At 53.3% G+C, this 19478-nt stretch overlaps 2 protein-coding genes and 1 long non-coding RNA gene across 12 annotated transcripts in view; 1 reads left to right on the forward strand and 2 right to left on the reverse strand.

Moving 5' to 3' along the window:
• DAAM2 (dishevelled associated activator of morphogenesis 2) overlaps positions 1–19437 on the forward strand; it is a 114526-nt gene extending 95089 nt beyond the window's left edge. For 2 of the 5 annotated variants that reach the window (XM_067006149.1, XM_067006151.1), the window contains exons 15-25: positions 1104–1211; positions 4655–4761; positions 5935–6019; positions 7606–7712; positions 7846–7934; positions 12197–12416; positions 12593–12700; positions 13637–13697; positions 14902–15033; positions 16098–16268; positions 16486–19437. In XM_067006149.1, coding sequence (XP_066862250.1) covers positions 1104–1211; positions 4655–4761; positions 5935–6019; positions 7606–7712; positions 7846–7934; positions 12197–12416; positions 12593–12700; positions 13637–13697; positions 14902–15033; positions 16098–16268; positions 16486–16707 — 1410 coding nt within the window. In that variant the 3' untranslated portion in view covers positions 16708–19437. Of the gene's footprint in view, positions 1–1103; positions 1212–3588; positions 3616–4654; positions 4762–5934; positions 6020–7605; positions 7713–7845; positions 7935–12196; positions 12417–12592; positions 12701–13636; positions 13698–14901; positions 15034–16097; positions 16269–16485 lie in introns of all 5 variants that reach the window. The other 3 variants (XM_059075360.2, XM_067006152.1, XM_067006153.1) reach the window with 2 other exon arrangements.
• On the reverse strand, positions 11464–16268 carry LOC131763305 (uncharacterized). 3 transcript variants are annotated; one of them, XR_010835091.1, is made up of 5 exons: positions 15267–16268; positions 14734–14904; positions 13813–13882; positions 13349–13435; positions 11464–11876 (listed from the first exon to the last, which is right to left on the reverse strand). It is a non-coding gene; the product is annotated as an uncharacterized lncRNA (long non-coding RNA). The 3 variants fall into 3 exon arrangements; XR_010835090.1 differs by lacking the exon at positions 13813–13882; XR_010835092.1 differs by lacking the exons at positions 11464–11876; positions 13813–13882 and adding an exon at positions 12551–13254.
• MOCS1 (molybdenum cofactor synthesis 1) overlaps positions 16487–19478 on the reverse strand; it is a 38610-nt gene continuing 35618 nt past the window's right edge. The window contains exons 13-15 of one of the 4 annotated variants that reach the window (XR_010835088.1): positions 18208–18311; positions 17963–18028; positions 16487–17430 (exon numbers count right to left, since the gene is read on the reverse strand). Coding sequence is in view for 1 of the 4 variants with exons in the window: in XM_067006154.1 (XP_066862255.1) it covers positions 19283–19375 (93 nt within the window). In the remaining 3 variants the exon portion in view is untranslated. Of the gene's footprint in view, positions 17431–17962; positions 18029–18128; positions 19376–19478 lie in introns of those variants that run through there. The other 3 variants (XR_010835087.1, XR_010835089.1, XM_067006154.1) reach the window with 3 other exon arrangements.

Below are 19478 nucleotides of genomic sequence, written 5' to 3' on the forward strand. Positions count from 1 at the left end.
GCTGGTTGCCTGCATCCCTTGCTGCTCCGAGCTTCCCAGCCCAGCATTCCACGAGAGGGTCCCTGGCCTTAGGAAGGCCACAGGAATGTCCCCACCCGCCCTGCTCTGGCCTCACCTCCCCTTTCCAGAGTTTAAGAAAATAAAAGTGAGTGAAGGGTACGTTTCTCTCTCGGAGCCTTGCTGAGGGTGATGGAGGGAGGAGGAGGCATCAGCATTTAGGAAGGTCCCCGGCTGCCCGCAGGCAGAGGGGGGTGGGGAGGTTCTAATTTAAAGGACAGCGAAGCTCTGGACGAGGTGAGGGGTCCTGGGAGGGGGACTCTCATCTCGGCCCTCGAAGCCATTACTGGGATGTTACAAGACCACTAAGGCATTCCTGGCATGGCCAACAGCTCTTCCCCAGATCCCCGGAGTGGGGTTCAGTGCAAGGGTCCTACACAGAGGTGGGCAGTGCCTGAGCTGAGAGACCTTGGAATGTAACCCCTGGGTCCATTCCAGTTATGAGGGATGGGACACCCTCTGACCAATGGGAACTTGTGGCAGAGTCTTGCTGGCCTGGGCAGCCACTAAAAAGGGGCCAGGATGTCCCAGCCTTTGGCATGCGTCCACTTTCTGGGAATCTGGGAAAGTGGGAGGAAGACCACTGGGAGAGAAAATTACCATCTCAGATACAGGAAATACAGTCAGCCCTGAAGATTTGAGGATCCCAAGTATGTGTGGGCACTCTTCCTGCCATGACTCCAGCCAACCCTGACCTTGGGGGAACGTGCTCTGAGAACACTGGTTTGGTTTGGTTTTTCTGGAAGGAGTTTCATACCCTCCTTTCATACTTGCCCACCCATCACTCCAGCACTCCCTTGATTTCTGGAACGTGCTTACATGTGGCCCCAGGTGAAAAGGAGGAGAAAGAGATGGTGGCCTCTCCCCTGGAGCAGAGTATTGAAGAGGAGGGGAGGGGGAGGAATCAACCCCCTTCTGAAGGTCTGAGAGCCTGGCTATGGGCCTGTGTACACCTGGAGGACAGGTGGGGTTAGGGAGGCATCGCACATCTCCATCATGAAGGAGCTGAGTCAGCCACGGGGTCTCCTCCCTTCCCTGAATCTTAGGAGCGTGTCCCTGGCACCATATGGAATGAGATCGATGACATGCAGGTGTTTCGGATTCTGGACCTTGCGGACTTTGAAAAAATGTTTTCAGCTTATCAGAGGCATCAGGTAACACCCTGCCCCCTCTAGCGTCTTGAGTCTTGACTTCTGGTCTTGACTTCACACACACCCTTTGAACTCAACCCTCAGCCCCACCCTTCCTCTCTTCCTCCCTCCCTCTCCCTTCCACATATACTGAATTGATTTTATTCTTTATCAGGTACCATGTTCTTTCTGGGGACATAGATATGAGTTAGGGGGGTGCAGTGCCTAGGGGGAAACATCCCATTGTATTAGTTTGTATTTGCACATCAAGTGGTGAAATAATACGTTGTTCATTTCTCTCTTTGGTCTTGGAGCACTGGAGGTAGAGTAGCAGGGCCAGGCCACCGTTGACCTTGCTCTTTTTCTGGCCCTGGGACCTAGGAACTACACCTACAAGGCATTATAACTTTTCCACCACATTTTCCACTATACTTTCATCTCCCAACACTCCCAGGAGTCGAGCAGAGGATGCTAATGTTTCAAGGAAGGTGGAGCTGCTTCAGGTCACACTGCGAGGCTGAGGCTGGGGCTGGCCAAGAGAGGCCCTGGCTTTGCTCTGCAGACACTGCGTATAGAGGTTGACCAGCAAGCCTGCTCTTCCCGAGGCAGGACAGGGAGTGGGCTTGGTGTCAGGACGCGGGCGCTCCTGAGGCAGTACCTGCTGGGTTGGCCAAAAATGCCGATTCTCTGACCTCACCCTCCCATGAATGTGAGGGCCCAGGAATCTGCATTGCGGAGCTGGGGGCCTTCCTCCGAGGTCCAACCAGGGCATTAGCAGCCTAGAGGCCTCGGGGCGTTTGCTTTGTCTCTGGCCCGCCTCCCAGGAGTTGTTTCCTCTCCAGGCTGTGCTGTCTTCTTGCATGTTTTCTCCACTGACTTCAGGTTCCAGCCCTGAGGACTTCCCCAGGTGGCTGTGAGTGGGGTCTGGGCCCTCTTGGCTCCTGGGCAGAGGCGGCATGTCGTGGCCGGTGTCCCCACTGCTTTCAGCCAAGGCCAGAGCTGTGGATGACCCTTCCTGAGGGCGGGCAGAACCGAGAGCACGTGTGACTGCTCCTGGGGGACTAGCCAAAGGGGTGCAGGGTGGGTGGGGCTCTGGCCCTGCCTTAGGGGGTCTAGGAAAACCGGATGGTTGTTTGTTCAACTTAAATGTAGGTGCTCTAGGCCTCTGATTCTTTACCCCTAATTCCAGGAAGCACTTTTAGCCCTGTGCCCATGTCCAGCTGGCATGGTACAGGCAACAGCTGTGGCCGGCTGGGGCAGGAAGAAGTTCTTTGGAGCATTTGTTGCTCCTGTGATCAGTGCTCCCGAGCCAGGGATGGAGGGGGGGTGTGCCAGGGGGATGTCAGTCCTGGGCGAGCACACGCCTCCCCCTATTTTGAGAGTCTTCTCCAGGGCTGGAACCCTGGCCCACCCGGTCTCCAGGGCCCTGAGGTAGGGCTACGGTGGGGGCTGGAGGGAAAGAGGGACTCCGGGGTTTGGGACAGGCTGGGCCTGGGGCCTCCCAGTTTTGGGGAGTGGAGGAGAGTGAAGACGGACAGCGCCCTGCTCTGTCTCCCCTCGTCTCTTTGAGCCTGCTCAGTCCAGCACCCTGTTTCAGGGCTGGGCTCACCTGGACTACTGTCACTCTGCAGGTCGCCCAGGCTCTGGGGTGTTGAATTCAGAGCAGCAAGGCTGGAGACCCAGAGGCTGTGCTGCCCTGGTCGCCTCCTCTTTCTGTCTTGCGGTCCGGGGTGCGTGGGACAGGGACGGTCCTATGAGCGTGGGCTTCCCTCTGTGCCCTCTGCGCGTCCTGACTTAGCGACTTCAGCCTCACCCGGGTCAGGAAGGGAGGACCAGGGCTGGGCTCTGCCCCCTCTGCTCCCTTGGAGATCAAAAGACAGACAAGGGGCAAAGGGTAAGGAGCAAAGTTCAGGGACGCCTGCTTTTCTCTGTCTCAGTGAATGCACCTTTCACGTGCTTTTAGCTCAAGTTCGGTTGTGGTTGTGTCTCCTCCCCTATTTTGAAAGATGAAGTCATGCAGGGGTGCAGGAATGCCCTCTGCCCTCTGGGCAGATTCCCAGCAGAGGAGCAGGAAGAACTGCAGCCAAGGCCTGGGGTGGGGCAGCTCGGGGGCCTGGTCCGACTGGGGAGTGGTGGTCCCCCTGGGCTCAGGGCACTCAGGAGAGGCTGCCTGTCCTCTGCTTGGTCTGGCTTCGCTGTGAGTGCACGTCTGCTAGAAGCAGCTCCTGTCCAGCGCTACTTTCAGGTCTCCATCTCCAGCCACGGGGGTCTCACTGGGATGGGGCAGACAGTAGATGCTGAGGGATCCCCACGTCTTTCCTACTGTTGTTGGGTCCCCAAACCTCTTGGCTAACGTTGTGCATGTTTAATTCTCTATTGGCTGTGGCTGCTACCTGCCTAGGAGCTGATAACTAATCCTTGCCAGCAGGTGAGTCACTCCTGGGGCTCTGGACACTCCAACTTTTAACCACTGTGCTGGGCTGCTGCCATGTACTGGGACCCAAAGAGAGGGCTTGTCGGTTCTACCTTCTGCCTTTTTACCCATCTTAACAGGGTGGCGTCAGGGAGTGTCCCCAAAGAAAAAACAGAAATGTGGGGAAGGGAGCTAATGCAAGCAGACCCCTACCAGCAGTGGAGGTGAATGTCTCTACTGGGGTGAAGAGAAAGCTTCTAGGTTTCTTGTCTTACCCACTAGGCCCAAGGCAAGGCCGTCCTGTAAGACTGCACAGGGTGGGCACTGCACAATTCCGGGGCCACAGTTCACAAAGGCAGTGATGTGAGTGGCAGCCCCTGGACTTGTCCAACCTGGAGCATGTACTTGGAAGGACCTCCCAAAGGAAGAAATGGTCTCCTGTCTAGCTCACCGGGGGCCAAGAGAAGGCTGGGGGAATCTTCGATTTCTTGGGACTTGCCCACTGGAACCCCAGAGGAGAGAACTTCGCAAAGAGTTGTGCCTCAGTTTCTCCACCTCTGAACTTGTGGATGCCCTCCACTGAGGGCACACTGGGCTGTGCGTGAAGTCCCCAGGGAGGGGTCCAGGAACTGTGACCTTACGGGGACTTGGAACCAGCTTCTCGTCATAAACTTGGGGAGGCTCTCTGGGTGGGCTGGGGGCGGTGGTAGGGGTTGATTGTCTGGGACACAGTATACATCACACTACACAGCCACAGGGGTCAGTCACTCCCCGTCTAGTTCGCCCACAGAGGGCAGTCTCTGTTAAAGGGGCTTCTGATTGCCCCCGACCCATTCTAGCCCAGGGTAAAGCCCCAGAGCCTCCTATTGGAGTCAGATATTAACCACCCTCCTCTCGCTCTCTCTCCTGTCTTTTTCTTTCCCTCTCTTTCTTCCGCTCACACCAGGAGCGTTCCCTGCTTGGCACGGGGGTGGCTCCTGGGTGGGGGGGTAGGCAGGAAGAGGACGGGGGAAAACACCCACTTTACCCTTTCTACTTGGCTTGTCGGTTGCAGAAAGAGTTGGGCTCCACGGAGGACATCTACCTGGCCTCGCGCAAGGTCAAAGAGCTGTCGGTCATTGACGGCCGGAGGGCGCAGAACTGCATCATCCTTCTCTCCAAGTAGGTGCCTGCCCTGCCTCTATGGCCCCTGCTCCACAGTAGGTTGCAGGTGGGAGGGACTGGGTCCCCAGGAAGCAGAGGCCTGAGCTGGGGCTAGAGAGAAATATGATGGAGCTGAGTGCCTGGGGGAGAGAGGTGCCTGGCAGAGGAATGGGGTGATAGGAGTCTCTGTCCTCCCCCAATCTCCTGGCTGTCCCCTGGGGGGAGCAGGGGGCCCGTGATCTCGAACCCTCTCCCGGGAGCCCTTGTTGAGCAGCAGTGAGGGGCTCTGCAGACAGGAAACTGCCCCATCACGAGGCCCCTGACCAGCCTGGTCAGCGTCTGGCAGCGGAGTTGCTCTAAGCCCATGGAGGGCCCCGCTCCGCTCAGGCCACAGAGCAGCATGATCTCAGCCCCCAAGCATTTCCCGCGGCTGCAGAACAAACAGGGCAGTATCTGCACTAACAGCATAGCTTCTGTGCGGGGCCTCCCTCCGGAGCCAGGGTCAGAGGTCACCGCCTCCCTTACTATTCTTAGCACTGCCCCAGCTGCCCCAGGCCGTCCATCCCCGCTTTCCTCCCCACAAGGTCCTAAGCCTCAGTTTCTCCCCCTTAATGCTTCCCCAGGGCCTCCCAATGGGTGTGCATCTGGAGGGGCTGTGTGTGTGTGTGTGCGCGCGCACGTGTGTGTAGGGAGTTGCTTCTCCCTCTCCCAGACAGCAAGATGCGTTGGAACAGCTGTGCGGGACCTGAGGCGCTGTCGGAAGACTGAGACCTGTTCTGTCTTGAAGGAAACAAGAAACTGCCCCCTTAGTGACCCGCCCATATTCCCATCCTCCCGTGGAGATGCCGTGGGTATTTTTGGCATGAAGAGGAGGTTCAGAAACTCTTCGCCCTGTCTCAGTCTACACTGAAGATGGCCCTTTTCCTCCCAAATGTCCCTGTCCATTAGGATGGAGACTCAAGCAAGAAACCAGGGACTCATGTCTCTAGAGACTAAAATATCTCAGGATTGAGTTATAGAGTGAACCATGTGAGTTTAGTCTGAGAAGGCTTTGCAGAGGAGGGAGTGCTATCAAATGTAAGCGAGCGAGAGAGAAAAGGCTCGGGCTCTGGCTGCTGAAGGAGAAGGTCTGGGGTCTGTCCTGAGCAGAGGGGCCAGGCCAGGCTGCTCAAGGTAGGGTTTTTGCCCTAGGTTGAAGCTGTCTAACGAGGAGATCCGGCAGGCCATCTTGAAGATGGACGAGCAGGAGGACCTCGCTAAGGACATGCTGGAGCAGGTGAGGCCCCTGAAACTAGGGGGCAGCCGGACCCCTTCCCGACAGCCCCCAGGGAGGCCGAGTCTCTTAGGTCAAGGAAAAATCGGGCTGGGGGCTGGAGGAGTGAGGGAGAGGTTTACAGAAACTTCCCTGGGCCAACCTTTCTGAGGAGAGACCAGAAAAGGCTGCATCTTTTCAGGGGATTGAGGCCCCCAGAAAGGAGATATGAGGAGTGACACCCCCCCACACCATGGGCCTCAGGGCAAAGGCAGTGACCCATAACCATATCTCCCCCAAATGTCTTCCACATCAGTCTGTTGTGTCCTTCAAGAGAAACCCAGAAAACACCAAGCAAAACCACCATCAACTGGACATTAAAATTAAGAACTCTGTTGATCAAAAGGCACGATTACTAGAGTGAAAAGGCAAGCCAAGCTTTAGGAGACCTTTGCTTTATGTATAGATCACAGAGATCTCATATTCAGAACAAAGAACTTTACAAATCAGTGAGAAAATGGCAAACAACGTAAAAATGAGCAAAAGACTTGAATAGGTACTTGATGAAAGAGAATTTCCAAATGGTTCAATGCTATTAGTCATCAGAGAAATATGGTAAAAGATGTTCAATACTGTCAGTCTTCAGAGAAATATGGTAAATCACAGTGACGTAGCACCATCCACCCACCTAAATAGCTAAAATTGAAAAGGCCAACAATGCTAGGTGTTGGCAAGGATGTGAAGCAACTGGAACTCTCATTGGGTAGAACCATTTTGGAAAACGATTTGGCAGTACACATACCTCCCTTAGTGCCTAACAATCCCACTGGGTAGAAACACTAACTATAGGAATATTTATAACAATTTTACTTATAAAACCCCCCAAATGTGAACAACTCAGCTGTCCATCAGTAGGAAAGTGAATCGACTGTGGTATATTCCTACAATAAAATAGTACTCAGCAATGAATAAAAAATGGATTTCCAATACCTACATGGAGGAGCCTCAGATATCATGTTGGGTGAAAGAAGCCAGACCCCAGAGAGAACACACAGCATGAGTCCATGTGTATAAAGCTCGAGAGTAGCCAAATTTTTATCTAAGGTGATAGAGTTCAGTTGAGAGGCTACACTGGGGGATGGGGGTGGCTTGGCTTACTGAAGTAGCACAAGGGAACTTTCTACGGGGATGGAAATCTTATTTTAATCTGGGTGGTGGTTCAGTGGGTGGATAGTTCTGTCAGAATTCATTGAATTGCACATTTAAAATGGATGCATTTTATTTTATGTAAATTATACCTTAATAAAGTTGGTTTGCAAAGGAAAAAAGTCATTGAGCTGTACACTTAAGAACAGTACACTTTACTGTAGGTAAGTTATATCTCAATTTTAAAAAGTAAAAAAAATAAAAAGGAAGTCTAGAGCTGGGTCTCCTGTGTCCCCTTGGGGCAGGTGAAACATAAGCCACCCCCATGAGGATACACGTCTCTTTTATGGGGGGGGGGCCCTCCCCATCTTAAGCCTGGTCAGTGTGTGGGCTTCCATGGGCTGTCCATCCCCCATGTCAGCTTCTCACCTGTTTCCTGTCTGACCTTCACCTGCTCTTTGCAGCTCCTCAAGTTCATCCCAGAGAAGAGTGACATTGACCTCCTGGCGGAGCATAAGCATGAGATAGAGCGGATGGCCCGTGCGGACCGCTTCCTCTATGAGATGAGCAGGTCGGGGGCAGCAGGCGCGGCCAGGAGCGGGAGGTGGTGGGCGGGCCAAGGAGGGGGCTGGAGCTGCTCTGGGGCTGGGGCTGGTGTGTGTGTGGGGGGTGCTGCCTCACGATGCAGCCCGCCCCGTCCACAGGATCGACCACTACCAGCAGCGGCTGCAGGCCCTCTTCTTCAAAAAGAAGTTCCAGGAGCGGCTGGCTGAGGCCAAGCCCAAAGCGGAAGGTATGGCTGAGGGCTGGGGAGGAGACCTGGGGGTGGGAGGCAATGGACAGGCACAGAGGAAACCTCCTTCCTTATTCTTGATTCCCCCTCAGAAAACCAAAGTCAAGGACAAGATGTAAATCTATGAGTTTTGTAGATGTATGCGCTTGTGTATATGTGCACACGTGCCGGCCATGCACCCCATTCCCCGTGCCTCAGCATGCAGGCTCTCCAAGGCGGGGAATCTGTTGACATCTGCCCCAGCCTGGAACAGAAATGCTGAAAAAATGATGATGACGTAAGCACCCAGAACACTTCTTGGTACAGATTGTTCTGCTTGAGAGGCCCTAGGTGCAGAGAAGACCTCTGGACATGTTATTTTAAGTGTGAGCTACTAAGAAAGGAAATTGGGCAGCGCAATCCCCAGAGGTATCTGATTTGCTGAGGTGGGGAACCCCTCCCACCTTTTTCAGGTGAGAACTTTGTAATTAAACGAGAACCACATGCCAAGTACTGTGTGAAACCCTCCACGTGGATGGTCTCATTTGGTCCTCGCCACGCTATGGGGGCCATTCTCTCATCTCTAAGATGAGGCTATGTTAGTGGCCCCAGGCTGTGTTACTGGTAGGTGGTGGAGCCAGGATAGGAACGCAGATGTCGTTCTTCAGAATCCATCCCTTCCCTCTTGTCCTGTAGTACTTCCCAGAGGGCATGTCCCTGGACCTGCCTGGGGATGGCAGACGACAGAGGCACAGGGAGACGGGGGGAGAGGCAGGTGGTCAGGAGGGTGGGCAGCCGTGAGGACCCCCGAGGGAAGAAGCAGGAGAGGCTGTGAGGCTCCTCTGCGGTGAGAACAGGATCAGCAGATTGGAATGAGAGAGCCAGTGTCCAGGATGCTGGGGGGGCAGGCTGGGGGCAGAGCAGAGCATGGGCCCCCTCTGCTGGACACCAAGCTGCCTGCACCCCCTGGGAGGCCCAGGCCAGAGAATGGTGGTCCTTCCTGGAGTTTGATGAGCTGCTTCAGGAGGATTCCCAGGGTTAAGGTGGAGTGTGGCAGGGTTAAAGGCAGACGTTTTCTGTAATCTGGACGGACACACACACACACACACGTGCTTGCACGCAACAAGGGGTCCGCAGGCTGTGTGATCATAGATAACTGGTCTGAGGGGGAAGGAAAGGGTTCAACAGTGACTCTGCAGGACTCTGCAGGTCTGAAGGCACCTCCTTCCCTGGTGAAGGGTGAGTCCTTACTTTCACACAGCCTTCTTTGTCCTGCTGCTGACTGCCTTTGGGGCGTGAGGCACAGATAAAGGGGTTCAGCCCAAGGCGTGTGTTCAACTATTTGTGTATCTTGGCTCAGTGGCGCAAATGTGAGCAATCGCCTGTCATTTGGATCTGTGGAACCAGAGCAGTTTAGCCACCAGGTAGATTTATTCTCAGATAATTTCCTGCTCCTAGGAGCTCACTCCTAAACTCTCCCTGAGAGGTCGTCAGCGTGCGCTCAGGAAAGAGCTTCCCTTTAATATCGCGCTAAGCCGAGTGAGACGTGTTTGGGATGGCAAAGCCTGCTGAGGAAAGTAACAGCCGCTCTGCTATCGCCATAGCTACTGGTCTAGAATGGTCTGGAGGTCTCTTCTGTCCCAGACTTGGGAGCAGGTGGCTGAAGTGGTATTTGAGAGAATCAGGTCAGTGGGCTTGACTGGGGGCAGCGAGGTGAGGGTGGTGCAGGGCTTGGGGTCCATGCTCCTCCCTCCAGTTCTCCCAGGAAATATTCCTGGAAGAGCGAACATCTGGCCTATCCCAGCTGGTTGATGAGCTGTTGACCCCTGTCCCCAGCATCCCTCCATCCCCAGGCAGGGCCTCTGGGTCAGTGTGCCAAAAGCCAATTCATCAAATCTGACAAATTTACCAATTCTTCTATGAATATATTCATGAACATTTTTTGAATATATTCTTCTTATGAATATGTTCATTGCTGAATATACCAAATTTACCGATGCTCCTTATGAATACATGCACTGAGTATAGTCAAGATGAATATGGCTTCACATGTAAACATTCTTATGAATATATTCATGAATATATTATTATGACTATATCTAAAATGTCTGCATTGCGTATGGGAGTTTTCCCATTTACACTGATTCCCCCCTTTTTTTTTTTTCGGTACGCGGGCCTCTCACTGCTGTGGCCTCTCCCGTCGTGGAGCACAGGCTCCGGACACGCAGGCTCAGCAGCCATGGTTCACGGTCCCAGCCGCTCCGCGGCATGTGGGATCTTCCTGGACCGGGTCACGAACCCGTGTCCCCTGCATTGGCAGGGGGATTCTCAACCACTGCGCCACCAGGGAAGCTGATTCCCTTTGAACTCTGGTCAGTTTCTGTTTTTGCAAACATTTTAGCATTTTTAGGATTCCTCTGCAGATTTTTCAAATAGCAGCATATCAACCTTAGAAAAACTATCCCAACCTATATTGCCGGAAACTCTGAAGTAGTTTACTTAAAAACAACAACAAAACTTGTTATGGAAATATGCACATAGAAAAGTACACAAATCCTAAGAGTCCTAATTGATGAATCATCCAAAAGTGAATGCACCTGAGTGATCAGCACACAGGTCAAGAAATGGAATGTTTCCAGTCCCCAGAGCCCTTCTTCATGTCCCCCTCTCAAACATTACTTCCTCCAAATCCTCTGCAGTTTTGTCTATCTTGAACTTCCTATAAGCAGAACAACATAGTACAAATAATTTTATGCTGGTCTTTTGTTCAGCATTATGTTGTTAAGTTATCCCTGTTATCACAGGGAGCAGTGGGTTATTTATTTTCAGTGCTGCGTTTTATTCCATTGTATGAATATACCCTAATTTACTTAACCAATCTAGATGGAATTTTTTAAAAACACAAACTAGAAACCATTCAATTATTCATCAAGAGTATTGCCACTGTTAGGTCACAGAATAGGCAGATGTTTGAGTTTAGAAGCCACTGACCAACCTTACCTCTTACTCATTTTTTTACAGCTTTTTTTTTTTTTTACAGTACTTACTTTAACTGCTTTTGAAGAGTTTTGCAAACTTAGTCAAATGCTTTGCATTTAATCTTCATAGCAGCATCTTAAGGAATGTTCAATTTGGCAGAAGCCAAAGATCATAATACAATGGTTTGATCTTCTCACCACATTTAATAATCCAAAATCATATTCTATAACTGGCGGCCAAATTTTCAGTGTAGGATTTGTATCCTAATTCTGCACATCCACCATTAAATTCAGAATAACTGAGGAAGGGCCAGAGTACGCACATCAGAATGAAATAATGAAGTTTTGGTTACTGTTAACCTTAGTTTGTATCTCCAAGAAAGGTATCATTTAAGGAATTGGAGGGAAATTTGTAAATGCCTAAAGGTTGGAAAATTCTTTTAAATGATATTCAATAGGCTGTCTAGTAATCTATTTAATCAAATCTAAGACACCATCAACTGCAAAGCACACCATTATCTTATAAAACAAAAATATGAAAATACTGCAATTGATGTTATAATTGACAGGGATTTTTTTCTTTCCAAAAAAATCAACAAAATTCATCACTTCAAAAGAGGCAGAAATAGTCCTATAGTATGTAAAATGCTGAAATTAAAATTTTTAATCACTAGGTTTAGAAAAGTGAAAGTATTATATATATATATATATTTTTTTAATTTATTTATTTATTTTTGGCTGCGTGGGTCTTTGTTGCCGTGTGCGGGCTTCTTCTAGTTGCGGCGAACGAGGGCTTCTCACTTCAGTGGCTTCTCTTGTTGTGGAACATAGGCTCTAGGCACATAGGCTCCAGTAGTTGTGGCTCACAGGCTCAGTAGGTGTGGCTCGCGGGCTCTAGAGCGCAGGCTCAGTCGTTGCAGTGCATGGGCTTAGTTGCTCTGCGGCATGTGGGATCTTCCCGGACCAGGGCTCAAACCCGTGTCCCCTGTATTGGCAGGCAGATTCTTAACCACTGTGCCACCAGGGAAGCCCAAGGTATTATATTCTTGCATATATCCACAGAAAGAATATGTTAAGAGTCTTTAACTACATACAAGGAAAGATGATTCTCCAACATAGTCTTACGAAGAAGTGGCACATTTTAAGAAAGGGTTATTTGGTGAATTGGCTTTTGGCGAGTTTGCTTCCCCTGGAGGCGGTTAGATGTGGAGAAGATCGTCTGCTGGGCCGTGGGCATAGCCTCTGCCCCTCTGAAGCTGACGCTTAACGGTGCCTTTTCTGGACTTTGTGGTGGCATCATCCTAGGGTTCAAGGGCCTGGTGTATGTGGGGCTCTCACCTGTCCCTCCTCCCCCAGCCATCCTGCTGGCCTCCCGGGAGCTGATCCGCAGCAAGCGTCTAGCGCAGATGCTAGAGGTCGTCCTGGCCATTGGTAACTTCATGAACAAAGGGCAGCGTGGGAGCGCCTATGGGTTCCGGGTGGCCAGCCTCAACAAGATTGCCGACACCAAGTCCAGCATCGACAGGTGGGACCTGCCGGCTTCTGGAGCCTCCGTCTCGCCCCACCCTGGCCTCTCCCCTCCTCCCCGTTACCCTCCCAAAATATGCCACAACTTCCCCCTAACACCTCACCCTCGTTTCCACTGGACCCTCATTCCCAATTCCCTTGGCCCCGTACCCCTGACCCGACTTTCACCCACAGAAACATCTCTCTGCTCCATTATCTGATCATGATCCTGGAGAAGCATTTCCCTGACATCCTGAACATGCCCTCTGAGCTGCAGCACCTTCCAGAAGCCGCCAAAGTCAAGTAAGGGGTCCTTCTGAGGCTTCCTTCTCCCTGTGATCCTGCACTCTCTCATCTAAACTTCCTCCTTCGGGGCTACTCTGAGCTGGCTTAGAATGAACAGCAGCTCAGGGTTTGCTCTGGGAGAACCCAACAAAAGACACTCTTTGCTCTCAAATCCTCATTTCAGAGAGTCTCTCAGGAAACAAAGTGGGGGGTGGGGAATTGCGACAGGGGTGGGGAGAATGCCGGCAATGGGGTTGTTGTTAAGCCACTTAGCACTGCAGGCAATCAGAGCTTAATCCTGCCTGCAGAGTGTGGGAGACAGTGTAGGACACTCACTCCGTTATCCCCACAAGGGGTAAGATGGGCGTTGTCTCTACCATCTCCTGTCACTCACTGGCTGGGGGCGGGCAGTAATGCTCCGACCCACAGAAAAAGTGCTCAGTGGTTGGAAGTCAGGGCTGTCCGCTACAACAGATGGTTCAAGGAGATGGCGGGGGTGGGGTGGCGGGCTGCAGGGGCATCTGCTACAGGCGAGAAGTCAGACCCGAACGTATATAGGCTGACAGAAGCATCTCCAATAGAAGCAGAAACACAGAGGTAAACAGCGAATACACATCAAAGGCATACTGCATGCAAGATACCACGTTAAGAGCTTATGAGCATTACCTGATGGTAATAAAAACAAATCCAAGCCAGAGGCCATGTGTTGGAAACCTTCCACTACGCAGCATGACATTTCCGATCTGGAAGGATCTATAGGACATAAGTTTCACCCGTTATTTTACAGAAGCACAGACAGAGCACAGAGGGGAGGTGATCTGCCAGGGCAACATGTTAATAGCCAAAGCAGGGTTGGAACCCGGGTGCACTGACTCCCAAAGCCATCGGGGTTTGCTCTGCCCTGTACTAACCCCAGCTCCTTTCCCTCCCTCTGTGTCCCCCCGCCCCCCATAGCCTGGCAGAGCTGGAGAAGGAGGTGGGCAACCTCAGGAGGGGCCTCAGAGCAGTCGAGGTGGTGAGTACATCATCTATGCCTGCCTGGGTTTGAGGGGATGCTGCCTGTGTTTGCTGTCTGTCACTGGGCCAGAGGGTGGACTCCCCCCCACCCCCCTCCGCCGCCAGATGCAGACCGTCTGATGCGTCTCTGTGACTCAAAGCTCCTGGCTGGGGTGACAGAACAGCTGGCACAGCAGGTACAGCCTGTAGCATAGAGTGAGTGCTCAGGAAAGGATAACTGAATTACCCAAGGCTTAACTTTAGACTCCTGAAGAGGGGACATCCACCTGAGGCTGTAGTCTATCAATGTACAGTGGAGAGAATGAGAAATCTGCCACATGTTTAAGATTGATTCAGATCGATGGGACAGAGGATCTGCATGCCTTGGAAGCTGACTTAGGGCAGGTAACACCTAGTGTGACACTGGGGGCCACTGTCCCCAGAAGTTCTTTCCTTATGTCTCTTCACCTCCTCCCTGGGCCCGTAGAGGACCCAGGGGCTATACTTTTTTTTTTTTTTTTTTTTGCCGGAGACCCAGATCTCTACCATTCCTGATCTAAGGGCTTCTCAGAGGATACTGTCTCTAGCCCAGTGTGGAGGTGGCCCACCCCTTTGTTCCCATCTAGGAACTAGAGAGCCTTCTCATCTTCCCTGGGCGTATGTGGGGAGGCGGCTAAGGGGATAATGGGCTTAGGGAAAGAAGTATGAGAAGGAGCCTTTTGTTGTCATTATGGCGGTGGGGGGATGGGGCAGGGGGCTGCTTTCTAATTTATAGCCCTTTAAAGTGCTACCCAAAATGCAGTCCGTGGTCCATGGACCGGCAGCATCGCATCTACTGGGAGATCTGGAAATGCATCTCACACTTTAATCGGCACACAAATCACCCAAGGGTCTTGTTAAAAATGCAGATTCTGATTCTGAGTGGGGCCTGAGAGCCTGTTTCTGAAAATTTCACGCTGCTGGTCCCAGACCACGCTTTGGGTAGCAGGATCTAGAGAAAGAAAGATGGCAGCAGGGGCGAGGGAAGGATAGAGGCAGTGGGGACCGGTTGATACCTCACAATCTTTGCCACCCTTAGAATTTGTGACGCAGGGTGTTCCCTCTTCCAAAGGAAGGCTCCGTGTCCTGCGATCGGCAGGGAGGGTGTAGGACGCGGTGAGTCCCAGCATTCCTGACTCTTGCCCTGGCACTGGTCTGACCAGCACTTGGCTCTCCCTCCTCAGGAGCTGGAATATCAGAAACGCCAGGTGTGGGACCCGAATGACAGGTTTGTCCCGGTCATGAGCGACTTCATCACGGTCTCCAGCTTCAGCTTCTCAGAGCTGGAGGACCAGCTCAATGAAGCCAGGACCAAGGTAAGGGCGCCCCAAGCCCCCAGGATGACCCCACCCCCACCCCTCTCTGTCTTCACGGGTCCTACCACAGGTGGCCCAGAAGGGACACACCCAGAGGCACAGAGCTTTGAGGAGAAACAGTTTCCTCGCTCCTACGAGAAAAGCAACAGCAACGCTGTTGCACAGTTCACGGTCCATTGACCCGACGTCAGGCGCCCCACTAAGTGTTTTCCATCCCCTGTCTCACCACCTACCTTCTGGGTTTGTTGAAAGGCTATTATCCCATTCCACAGATACGTGCACTGAGATCCACAGACGTTAAGTAACTTGCCCAGGGTTGCCCAGCTGTGACAGACAGAGCTGGGTTCGAAGCCTGACTCCGGAGCCTAGCTTTGCTCTCGGTTGCTCTGCCTCTTCCTGCTTTGCACTCGGACACGCCTCTGGACCCCAACTCTGGGAGCCTTATTGAGATGTGGGTCCTCATTCAGGAGGTCGGGGGTGGAGCCTGAGATTCAGCCTTTCTAACCAGCTCCTGGGAAACACCCATGCCGCGGGTCCAGGGAGCACACTTAAGAGTAGTGAGGGCTTTCTTAGCGGGTTTTCAGTAGGTTGAATTAGAGATGGTAGCTCTCAGTAATACTGCCAGGCATGTAGCTAGCACTCTACATCACTAACTCATTTAACGCCCCCCCCCCAACACTATAAAGTAGGTCCTATTATTATCCCCATTTTACAGATGAAGAAACCGAGGCACAGAGGGGTTAAATAACTAGCCTGATAACTAGATGATCTGACATCCTTTTGGTCCTGACCTTAGGAAGTGCTTCCCAAGGTCTGCAGCTCCTGGTCCTGTACCTACACCCTAACAGACCCAGAGGTCACTCTGGGCAGCCTCTGTCAGCCAGCCTGGGTCTCCCACCTCCCCAGGTGTCAGCCTTGTCCTTACCCTGATGACAGTGGCAGGGGGACTCCTCTCTCTAGCCCTGCCCCCCATGCCCCACCACCTGGATGAGCTCTGCTCTGGCTGGAACTCAACTGCCCACCAGGCTCGGGGGTGACTCTCTACCAACCCTTCTCTTCAACAGTTCTCCAAGGCCCTGATGCACTTTGGGGAGCAGGACAGCAAGATGCAGCCGGATGAATTCTTCGGCATCTTTGACACCTTCCTGCAGGCCTTCTCGGAGGCCCGGCAGGACCTGGAGGCCATGCGGAGAAGGAAGGAGGAGGAGGAGCGGCGGGCGCGCATGGAGGCCATGGTGAGGGTGCGGCCGGGGCCGGGGCCTGGGCACGGCTGAGGGAGTGGAGAGCGCGGTGTGTGGCGGGAGGCTCAGGGTGCCCTAGCCAGGAGGAAGGTGTGGCCAGCCGAGGACCCAGCCCAGGCAACCACCTGCGAAGGAGGGCAGGTGTCTGTGACCTGGACCGTGGTGGAGGTGCTGGGCCGCGGCCTCTCACCCACCCTCCTCGCCCCTCCAGCTGAAGGACCAGCGGGAGCGGGAGCGGTGGCAGCGCCAGCGGAAGGTGCACGCGGGCAGCGCGCTGGAGGAGGGCGGCGAGTTTGATGACCTGGTGTCAGCCCTGCGCTCGGGCGAAGTTTTCGACAAGGACCTGTGCAAACTCAAACGCAGCCGCAAGCGATCAGGGAGCCAGGCCCTGGAAGCCACCCGGGAGCGGGCCATAAACAGGCTAAATTATTGACCTGGGGACTGGCCGCAGTGGGAGGCCGGGAGACAGGGATGGGCCCAGGGCGGCGGAGTAGAGGAGGCCGTGCTAGTGATACTTACACAATTCGGTGCTGGATTTGGAGCCCTGGGCTGGGTCCTGGGGGCGGGGCTGCGTGGCAGGACCCGGTGTCTCCCCACCTGAAGGGGCTCCCCTCATCTCCTCTTCCCATTATTCTTTCTGCACCCTGGCCCCAGGGGTCACTCTCTGAGGCGGACTTGGACATCCCTGGCCAGCCCTGGCTGAAGGGGCCCTGCTCCCTAAAAATGTTGGCGCAGAGCTGTTCCATATCTAGCCTGGAGAGAGGTCCACGGACCTCGTCCAGCTTTCACGTGCCATGGGGAGTAACGGGCGGGGGCATCCAGGCTCCCCTCTCTCAAGAGTAGGCTTAATGGAACATTGATCTGGGGCGAAGTTTCCCATTGAAAGGAAGAGGCATGACATATGCTAGCTAGATGTGTTCCAGGAAAAAAAAAAAAAGAAAAAAAGATGCTGGGAGGATATGATGCAGGGACCAAGTCATCAGGACAGGGTGACAGTGCCTGTTTCCTACATCACGAGCCCTCTGGCCTCTCTCTTACGTGTCTGAAGTCTCTCTCCCTTCCCTCCTGCCGTCTCCATCCTATACTAATCCAGAATCCCGGAAAACTCACCTTTGGGTTCCCACGACTAGGACTCACTATTAGGTACTTGACGGATCTGGTAAGGGAAGGGGTTCAAGAAAGAAGACCCCCCATTCATCACCACACCTCGTACGCTGGGCACAGGGACCCTGGAATGAAACGCTCCTTCCCCACCCCCACCCTGTACAACCTGACCATTGTCTTAAAGCGAGACAGTGACCTCACACGTTGGCTAGGGCTTCCAGAGGGCAGCACCTGAATGGCCAGCTCCACCCAGAGCACCTAGGTTACCACTGAACGTTACTCGGACCCCATACTCCTCTGACATCTACACGGTGACCTCCTGCTCTGTCCAGCCTGCAGGAGACACTTCCAACCGCGTTCGTCTGGCTGAGGTTGGCCCTGGGGCATCGGTTCCGAGGGCTCCCAGGGCAAGAGCTGCCCTCTGCAGTTACATGCCACCTCTAAGCGAGGAGTAAGGGGACCTCCTCAGGGGCATTCAGATGGGCAGGGGGGCCCAGAGCAGGCAGGGGTGGAAAGCTGAGGGGGTCCCACCCCCCCCAGCTCTGGGACCCGACTTTCATTCTGGTTCTCCTGTCCGTTCTCACCTTCATTCTGTCTACCAGGAGCTGTCCTTGTGGGGCAGGATGATGGCTGGTATCTACACACATTTTCTAAAAGGACAGAGGTGAGCTGAACTCCATCAAGGCTCATTTTTAATACATTTCCAACCCCCCAGAGTTAACCCCTCGTCCTCTGTATCTGTGAGACCTGCCTGCCCCTCCCCTGCAACCCCACATCAACAGGCTCCCTGCCCTTCTATCCTCCTGCCCTTCCCTTTTATGTTTCTCACCTTCTGACCTCCTCCTCCAGCTCAGGGTTATTGCCAGTGGACAGACTGGTGGGCTGGGCCCACGCTTCAGCTGCCTATCTTTTCTGGGGGTGGGACCACAGTAGCTGCAGGGGAAGAAACACAGGGTTGCCGAGCCCAACATGTGTGTTGGTTCAAGGGGGGAGGGATTGAGCAAGTGTAAGCCTGGTCGGGACCGGTGTGAAGCAGCCACCCTGGAGTCCAGGTGAGGGTCAGGTGAAGGCTTACCAGGAAGAGTGGCCGCAGAGCTGTGTGATACCCACAAGCCCCCGCTGGAAGAAGCCGGCTTTGGGACAATGGGAAGGTTGTGGTGGGAACCTCGCAGGGTCCTCCCCCCAGACTGGCCGGGCCGAGGTCCACCTCACCCACTGGGACCCGGAATAGGGAGGGCTCCACGTCTAGTCAACAGGCCTGCCCGAACCCCGGCATTCCCACCCACCGTGGAAGGCTGGATACGCACCAGGGAAGAAGGAATATGGAAGACGTTCGAGACACGTTGGATCCACAGAAAAGCACAGTTCGGTTTAACTGTTTACAGAGAACACGTATATTGATTGTTCCAGGGCTCAGGCTTCTCACCTCTAAAGAGTTTGCTTTCTCTATTTATTATTTTTCTACATCTGGCCAGTGGCTCTGACACCAGACGCCACTGTAGCCAGATCACCAACAGTGCCTTGGACCACAGACCATCACGGCTGACTCAGCAAGAAGTGCTGGTGCCTTGGAGACAGCCGAGTTGGTCCTTGATGTGCTAAACGTTGACGCCTGTTGTATTTGTTCCTTGGTCGTTCCCAGGTGCCCTTCCTGCCACCTTTGGGTTAATTTCTCCAGCTAATTTTGTGTACAACGTAAAATTCAGTTAACCGGATGCAACCTGTCCCCTTCTCAGCAGCAACATCCGCTCCCCATCCCCTGTGAGGGAAGGGAGGCGTGTTTAGGGCGGCGGGAGGAGCAAATTCTCCGGGTGGATGGGGAAGGGTCTGGTCCAGGCTCTTCCCCACCCCCATCCCCTTTCCACCCACTGGGGGAGCCGTGACCATTTCCCCCCCACACACCTCTACCACCTCCACGCCAAGGCTGTTCTCACCAGCTGTTTCAGACAACAAATGCGGCTAATGTACAAAATCTGCAGCGTCCTTTTCGCCTGCACCTTTTTTATAAGAATATATTGTAATACTAAAAAAAATATTAAATCCGTGTCACCCCTTCCTAGCCTGCCTTGAAACTGTGCCTTCTTCCCACGCGGGGACATG

The sequence above is a fragment of the Kogia breviceps genome, chromosome 10 (genome assembly GCF_026419965.1).
Source record: "Kogia breviceps isolate mKogBre1 chromosome 10, mKogBre1 haplotype 1, whole genome shotgun sequence".
Classification (NCBI taxonomy): Eukaryota; Metazoa; Chordata; class Mammalia; order Artiodactyla; family Physeteridae; genus Kogia; species Kogia breviceps.